General features: G+C 50.0%; 1 protein-coding gene across 1 annotated transcript; it reads right to left on the minus strand.

Annotated features, from left to right (window-relative positions):
• Positions 1 to 150: 150 nt before the first annotated feature.
• LOC130403541 (serine protease 23-like) lies at positions 151 to 2,446 on the minus strand. The gene is made up of 3 exons (XM_056607941.1): positions 2,307 to 2,446; positions 2,140 to 2,200; positions 151 to 1,354 (listed from the first exon to the last, which is right to left on the minus strand). The coding sequence occupies exons 2-3, from the start codon at positions 2,163 to 2,165 to the stop codon at positions 151 to 153; spliced, it is 1,230 nt and encodes a 409-aa protein (XP_056463916.1). The 5' UTR covers positions 2,166 to 2,200; positions 2,307 to 2,446.
• Between the last annotated feature and the right edge of the window lie 6,362 nt (positions 2,447 to 8,808).

An 8,808-nucleotide genomic window follows, 5' to 3' on the forward strand; every position in this document is an offset into this window, starting at 1 on the left:
TGTGTGTGTGTGTGTGTGTGTGTATGTATGGTCCACTCCAACAGGTTCTAATCCAGTACAGGTCCACCCCTCTCCCCCAAAGTCTCCCCCTCAGCCCTCCCCCAGACTCTCTCCTCCCCCGCCTCCCCCAAGGTCTCCCCCCCGTCCCCCTCAGCCCTCCCTGCAGTCCACAAAGTTGCCGCGGATCCAGTAGCAGATCTGGGCGTACTTGAGCGGCGTGAGCCTCACGGCCACGTTGAACTCCTTGGTGGCGCCGTCCTGCTCCACCCACTGGTGTCCCGAGAACACGCCGATCACCTTCCGCTCCCAGCGCCGCCGCCGCCGGTCCCACATGCGCGCGTACACGCCCGAGCCGCTGGCGCCGGGCTGCGCGTCGCAGTGCTGGTACAGCAGGTCGGCCGTCTCCTCGCCCGCCGCGCAGAAGCGGTACACCAGCTGGCCGCGCCGGTCGTTGTCGAAGCCCGAGAACTGCACCCGGCGGCCGGGCAGCCGCTGGGCGGGCGGGCTCACGCCCAGCCGCATGTGGCGGCGCTTGTGCGGCTTCTTGAGCTCCAGCAGCGCGTAGTCGTAGTCCATGCCGATGTCGTTGGCGTTGCCCTTCACCCAGCCCTTGGGCACGTGCGTGCGCTTGGCGCGGATCCACTGGAAGCGCATCTTGTGGTTGGACGGCGGCGAGTAGTAGGCGGAGCCCAGGGCCGTCTCGGCGTGATTGGTGGAGTTGGCGGAGGAGGAAGGGGAGGGGTCTCGTTGGCTGGGCCGCAGGAAGCCCACGCGGAGCTTCTGGGCGCCCTTGACGTAGTTCTTCCCGTCGTGGACGCAGTGGGCGGCGGTCAGCACGTGGCGCTCGCCCACCAGGGTGCCGGAGCAGCCGGTGGAGAGCTTCACCGCCACGGAGAAGGGGTACTGCAGCAGGTGGTCCCGCCCCGCGATGCTGAAGCGCCCGTCATGGCCGAAGATCTGCCGCCTCCTCCGCACCGGCGCCTTGGGGGTCTTCGTCGGGGGGGGGGCGGCGGCGGCGTCCGCGACGAGGTACGCCGGGCTGGTGTCGGCGCGGGGGTCGTAACCGTAGATGCCGACGGCGGTCTCGGTGAGGTGGCCGTTGCTGTGCAGCGTCTCGAAGGCCAGCAGCTCCCGCAGGTCCCAGTAGCTCGGCCGGGGCGCCGCCCGGTGGCACTCTGGGTCGCAGGGGGAGGTGACCTCCAGGTGGGCGGGCGACAGGAAGCTGGGGTCGGGGCGGGCGTCCGTCTGCAGGGGCAGGACCACCGGGACCCGCTGGAGGTGCCACTGCTGGCGGGCCGACTGGACCACGGCTGGGAGGAAGAGGAGGGGGAGGAAGAGGAGAGGGAGGGCAGACCTGTAAGGGGGGGAGGGAGAGGTCGAGACAGGTGATGAGAAGTTCTCAAAGTTTTGTGGAGTCACCTTAACTTTACTTGTACTCTTATCTTAAAGATGGATATTGCGTGTCTTATAGAAAGCAAACAAGATGTATACGTACGCACGTAAACAACATTCAACAATAATGGTCAATAATACTAGAAAATGCTATGTAGGCAAACGCAATACCAGAGACAATAACGATAATCCATGCCCAGAAATCAGTCAAGGGTAGAAAATAGTTTGAAATAGAAAGATCAATTTTCCTTCTTTAGGATCATTTCTAGATGATTTGTATGCTTCTCCGGGCTTGCATGGTTAAGTTTTATTTTTGCCACACCCAATGCGCCTCAGCTCATCCATTTCAGCCCCAAACAAGAGTTGAACAGAGTTGTTTTGCTTTTCAGTTTGTTTAGAAACCAGACATGTGAGGCATTTTAGAGTGGGAATATAAATATGAAACGACTGTTACCATAGAAATATGCCCGTGTGGAAAGATACTGTATAAAAGATTTTTTAATTATTTATTCTCCAACATGGATGGGACTGATTAAATATGAATGTGATGCTCAAGAGTCTAGATATGTTTTTGGAAAAAGTTTGTTTGAAATAGGCGTTATCTTATATCTTTATCGTATACCTTATCACACGATAGGCCTAAATTAAAACGTCCCTGACACCCATCTGCGCACCACTTGCCGACAAATAAACGTCCTCCAATTATATAAAATATGCAAATCAGGCAATAAACACCCTACCACTTACCGCGAGAGCTCTCCCCTCGGGCGCATGGTTTTCGTCCGCAGGTGAATCGCTGACAGACGGTCTAGAAAAAGAGTTGCAAAGTTGTTTTTATCACCCACGAATCGGAGGAAAACGACCCTCGGACGTGAATGAAGGCGGTTATGTGTTATAACAAGCGGTACGCATACTTTTTAAATATGTATTCCTCCGTCTCTGAGGAGTTAATTCCAGTCGGTTCCCGTTAAAAAGTGCTCGCCGTGCTGTGACAGTGTGGCCGGTCGCCGCTGTGGGTTCAGTGTAGGTGGTGCATTCATTCCTCTGCGACCAGACGAGCTCCGCTGATTGGGGGAGAACCTGCCGCGGTCACGTGAGTGTAGCCGGCCGCTCCAGGGTGGGCCGGTTTATAGATATCAACAGGGTTCGGGTTTTTGTATGATCATGTGCCTATAATAACACCTATAGTAACGTGCCTATAAATAAGTAGCCTAGTTAATGATCATTCTCGAGAAAGTGTCCCAGAGAAACTTGAAGAAGGCTCATTAAGTTAATATTGCATCCTGTCGTTATTTTTTCCATTTTGATGCAGGCTGGCTTCAATTTACGCACGGCAGCGTCTTTTTTATTGCTTCTTTAATTTATAATTTCCACAGTGTGTGTGTGTGTGTGGTTGTGTTAATAAAACCTTTGCATTATTGGTTCACATTAAACAGTGGGTTCTTCCATTGTCTTTTGCAGTGAAAACCCTGAAGGAATCACTTACGTGTAAAGAGATGACCTCCTGCACAATCTCCCGCACAACCCAGCCCTTCAAACAGCGACGCAATCTTTATAATAGTATTCAGGCCGGTTATTAAGTTATTATATATAATGGTCACCGATAGAATTCACAGATGCCCTGACAGTAAGATGCCTCGAATAGAACGTCACTGACTTTAGAATGACGCACTTGGAACAAACGCACACAGGCAGTATAGGTGTGTGACTCCACTTGTGTAGCACTTTGTACCACTGTTTTGCACACAAAAAGCGCTCTACAGATCCAGTTTGATTTGGATACTCCAGAAAGCAGAAGCGGGGTTCTGAGTGCTTGTTTTGAGGCGGGTGGGCGGGCGGTAGGGCGGGTCGTCTTGGCGGTCGCTGGTCCCTGCCGCGGTGCCGCTGGCGGTGAAACCCGAGCCGGCAGCGGCGCGGCGTTCTTCACTTCTCTGTAGTTGATTAGCGAGCCTCACCTCTGCCAGGATGAGGGGTGGACCCCCTGGCTCAGCCCCCGGCCGTTATTACCCCTCCCTCCTGGTCACACCGATCACAGCTCCCCAGGGCTCCCATTGAAACACACACATTGAAACACAATGCACGATGACGCACACACACACACACACACGGAATTGCACTCGCTTGTACACTCATTGATATGCACATGCAGAAAACAAACACATGTACACAAACAAACACACAATCACGCACAATCACATGGACAAGAGCAATCAAGCACACAGAAAACCACACGGTCTCTCAAGCATGCAACCTCAAAAGCCCAATCATCCAAAACCTGTGAAGCAGTGTCAGGTATCATCACAAGCACACCAACACAGAACCTCAAACCACACACACACACACACACACACACACACACACACACACACACACACACACACACACACACTCGTCCAGATCCCCTCCCTCTCTCCAGGGTTGAATTTGGTTTCTGATCTCTCTTCAGTCGTCCCAGTTCTGCTGGATCAGTCAACCCTGCACTGACTGTAGTTCTGCTCTCCCATGACTCATAGAAACAGTTATCCATATTGTTTCAGTTAATCTGGTCCTCTGTGTCTCTCAGTCTATTCACCGGCTGTTCAACCAGCCCAGGAAGTCTCGGCAGGGAGCTTAGGTGAATAGAGCACCACAGCGTTTCCCAACCTGCGGGTAGGCACCCCAACTTTGGGCCACCTCATTTGCATATGGGGTCACAGGCCTACACCTGAGGTAGGTCCCAGACGAGAAGGTTTGAAGCCACAGACAAAGACCTTCCCCACAGACACCGCGTCCCAGAAGGACAGGTTTCGGCTGGCAGACTCACGGATTCTGTTTAGGGAGGATATTGCGATTGTCTTGTATTGTTATGAAAGGGGACATTTGTTTGGCTACGTCCACTGTTGTCAAGGAGACCAACATTCCCCAGAGGGCTGTTCCATGTTAATTGTTGTCATCCTCCTCCGCTGAGAGTGCTTTGGACCGCAGACAGTCAAACGTTTAGTCTCTCTCTCCCCCGTCTCCCCCTCACTGCCTATCTTTTTCTCTCTCTCTCTCTCTGTCTCTGTCTCTGTCGTGTCCCACTTTGCCTTCTCAGTCTGTTTCTATCTCCCTGTTGTATTACTCTCTCATTTCTCTGTCTCTCTCTCTCTCTCTCTCTCTGTCTCTCTCTCTCTCTCTCTCTCTCTCTCATATATATCCGACTCTCATTCTTCAATGTTTTTCCACTTTTGTAATCCTCTCTTCCATCCTGGACGTCCGGCCCAGTCCTCTGCTCTCCGGTCCCCGGCGGCTCGTTCAACAGCTGCTTGGCAGGACAAACCGCCAGAGAAGCCATTTCAGATACGAGGCTTTGCAGTGCAGTGCGGGGAGAATGCAACCAAGTACTCAGCCCAAGAGTTAGGATCTTCCTCTTGGCTTCAATCCTGTCAGTGCACCTGCCTGCCCCTAGGTCAGAATCATTAGAGGACCATCATTTGTCTGTATATGTTAACATATAGGGGGGATATAGCAGGAAGAATGTGGCAGACAAAATGTTCCAACCGTCTTCCCTAGGGGAGGAAGGGAATGATCCCACTGAAGAATTATTACATGGGGGGCTTCCCAACGGGTCAAAGTAGACACATAACGAGTAATACCAAATGAAGCGAGACCAAAGACGACTCTGTATCCAGTGGAATGGATCAAGAGAATGGGAATCTCCCCCTGTCACATGTTCCCCGGTCCAGAGTAGATGCTGCTGACCCTCAGACCCAGGCTGCTGAAGAGCCTCCAGACCCAGCCAGCTGAGCCTCAGACCCAGGCTGCTGAACGGCTAGACCCAGGCTGCTGCAGGCCCTCCAGACCCAGCCAGCTGACCCTCAGACCCAGGCTGCTGCTGAGGGTTCAACGATGATGGAAGTAATGATGGTGTTGATGAGGTTAAACAGTTGGGTGATGGGGCCGATGAGGTTAAACTGTAGAATAATGGAGTTATACGTTAACAACAATAATTGAAGCAACGCTTAATCGCCACCCAGAAGCTCTGCTATAACATAGTAGCGCTGCTGGATCCCAGGTTACTGTTGGTCTAACAGTGGCCCTGCTGGAAGAGCAGTGTTAAATGATGGAGGTTAACCAGTGCTTCTGATGGCACAACAGTTGGATGCTCCATGTTTCCATGCAACGTCGTGTTGAAGAGGGACCCTGGGTAAGCCCCTCTGATGGGGCCAGGCCCCCTGGCGTATCCTCAGTTGACTCATACTTCTGACAGACACTGAGGAATATGTCTTTTGTCTGCCAGTACCTTGGGTCTATTGCTGTTGTTTCTCTTTTTCAGTCTGGTATAATTTGGACGGTGAAAAGGTTCAATTAGGTTTGGATTCTGTTTACATTTTTTCCATAATTTACTTAACCCTTTGCTCGAACCTCCTAGTTCTACCTCTTCCCCTTTAGATCCTATATTTCCCTCGTTTCTTCTACTCTCAACTCTTCTCCCTCCTCTTCCTCTACCTCTCCCCCCCCCTTCCTCTATCTCTCCTCCTTCTCTACCTCTCCTCATCTATCTCTCCTCCTCCTCCTTCTATACCTATCCTCCTCTTCATGCCCCTGCTCATCGCCTCCTCTCCTTCCCCCCTCACTACTACTTCGCCCCCCTCTTCCCTCCTGTTGAATCGTCTTCATGAGGCCGGGGAGGCCGGACAATGTGTGTCAACCCATCTTCTGATGGATGTGATTAAACTTGTAATAAAATATAGAGAAGGAGGCGCCGATCTCAGCCTGGAGGAAGAGCAGGCTGTCTCGGTGGCATTCAACCATCTGATAGTTTGCTGGTGGCCTTCTCTCCCTCTTCCTCTATCCCCCACCCTCTCCCTCTCTCTATCTCCCACCCTCTCCCTCTCTCTGCCTCCCCGAGCATGTGGTTTGATTGAACACGTTACCACCACGCCATATCTGCTCAGATCTTTTTATAGACGCACCAAAGGCAAATTACTGATCTTTTATTGGGTATGAAAGCTATCTACTGTGAGGTCTTATGAGGTTTGAACAACTGTCAACACTTTCAAGAGATAAAGGGACAAGTAAGAAGGACCTTTTCCAATGCCTGTAGCATAAACATAATAACATGAACATTTAGGACAAAATTTGTCTATCCAGATATCTTGGTCGAAGTTGCTGGTAAAAGTTTGTCATCCGTACGAAAAACACTTCAGTTAAAGTAAAAAAGTAGCCCAAATACAAAATATTTATATGGGTTAGAATGTATTTAAGTACGATGGTAAAAGTAAAGAATGACATGTATAGGTATATATGTCATTATATGTAATATAATATTTCCAGTATAGGTCCTCAGTAGTCGTGCGGTAGAAGAGGAAGAGTATGTGTCGTACCACTGCTTTTGCTGTAGCTGACGGACATATGGTTCTGATTTTCCAGCATTATTTGGGCTTGATGTTCCTAAACTTCAGAAAGTGTGAGTGAGCGTACGCATGTGTACGCCAAAGGCTGAAAGGTACAGAGGTGTGCCAGAACACGACCAGAAGAATCTTCAGAGTTCGCTGACCTGGTAACCGCGAGGGTCCCTTTTGAGAAGTTGGAGGCGGTTGCCAAGGAAACGGTTGTCAGGAATGATTTATCCTACTGGTACGCCAAGGTTTCATCACAGCAGTGCCCTCTCTCCTGTCCGCCCAGTTCAACCGCAGCAGAAACCTCTTCCAGTTGGACCACGAAGACCGCTCTGAACGGGGCAGGCTGCCAGAGGTTTAATGAAAGCACATAGATCTGGTCACTTCAGCCCGGCCTACCTCGGCTCCCAAGTCAGGCAAGAGCTGAGTTAATGCCCCTTCTGTGAAACGACTTGCAGCATTACACACAGCAGGTCTATAAACCAGGCCTCCCACGGGCCGAATGTGATTTATTAAGCAATTTCTATGAACATCAGTTACTAAAACTCACATGGCAAATGGCTTACAGTAATTTCGGATAATGCAGGATTTATGATACAGTCTATATTAAATGCCAATTAATTCCATTACCAAGGAAGAAAGAATGAAAATAGGCAAGCCATTGTCAACGCGCATATACTGTTTGCTGTGTGACGGAAGGGTCCGAATGCAAATGTGGTCCAACTTGGGACGTCAGTTAGCGAGCATGTCAATGGAAGGAATGTATTCATCCAATGCACACTGTGGCCCAGGGACCTCTGACTGTGTTTTTCAAACATGCTAGCTTTTCTCACGATCCAAGACGCTGAGTCACCGCTAGCATGCGCCCATACCCCGGAGAATGGCCTCACGCAGCTCACCGTGACTCCTCTAATCACACCATCTGATTCCCCTCCATCTTGGACCTTGATCATTCTTCATCTTAGCTCTCAAACTTTGATCCACCTCCATCTTGGGTCTCCTCCATCTTGGACCTGCGACATCTTGATTGTCGCCCGTCTTGGATCTGAAATATCTTTTAGGAGTTTGATTGAGTGTCAGGGGCTTACTCAGGGATATTATTCAAATATTTCTTTGTGACTCATGCAGGAAATTTGACTGAGTCCTGAGTCCTCATGGGGCCCTGTTTCAATCAGATCTGTGTGATGGGGAGACGGTTTCCCCACACCCTCCTCCACACATCTTGAGATAGTTGCTTATCCAGAGCCAGGGGTTTAAGCAGGTTGTTTTGGTTTGGGAGAGAATGCCACACAGCACCATGTGAGTATTTAGAAGTACCATCTGTCTAAAATACATGCCTTTTCTTTGTATAGAAGGAAAAGTTAAGCCAAGACAGAGCTGCTAGAGGAGACAGGTGTCAAGGACACTACAGCTTAAAGTTGTACAGGACTCAATGGTCCAAATCACTAAATACATCACAGCTGTGAGGTTTTACAATATGTTTATCCAACCCTTTCCAAAGTGAAGTGAATTCAGATACATGTCACTAAGGACGTTCACAGTTAGGCTACGGACGTCAGGAATCGTGCTCAGTAAACCTTTGAGCAAGGCAGTGAAACAACAATCTTTCCTCTTTCCTGCTGCAGGTCATAAGTCGTAGGAGTGTGAGTGTAAGGAAAGACAAGTTTGTCATATTTAGATGGGGATGACCAACCTAACCTTAGATGAACCTGAGGGGACTCCAGTATCTTCTCATGGTCCATGTGACTCAGACAGGCACGACATCATCTAAACAATGACGGTCATTCTTCTTTTCTGCGACGCTCTCTTTTTTTATGTGGGCGCATCTGACATTTTATTGAGTGTGTGTGTGTGTGTGTGTGTGTGTGTGTGTGTGTGTGTGTGTGTGTGTGTGTGTGTGTGTGTGTGTGTGTGTGTGTGTGTGTGTGTGTGTGTCTGTTTGGGATTAATTATGTTAGTGATATTGCCAAATGCTCATTTCTAACCACAGGGGTAAAAGTTCAGCATTGCAAGAGTATGGAATGATATCATCATAATAACCAAATCAAATGAGTGT

This window comes from Gadus chalcogrammus, chromosome 14 (assembly GCF_026213295.1).
Source record: "Gadus chalcogrammus isolate NIFS_2021 chromosome 14, NIFS_Gcha_1.0, whole genome shotgun sequence".
NCBI classification, from domain to species: domain Eukaryota; kingdom Metazoa; phylum Chordata; class Actinopteri; order Gadiformes; family Gadidae; genus Gadus; species Gadus chalcogrammus.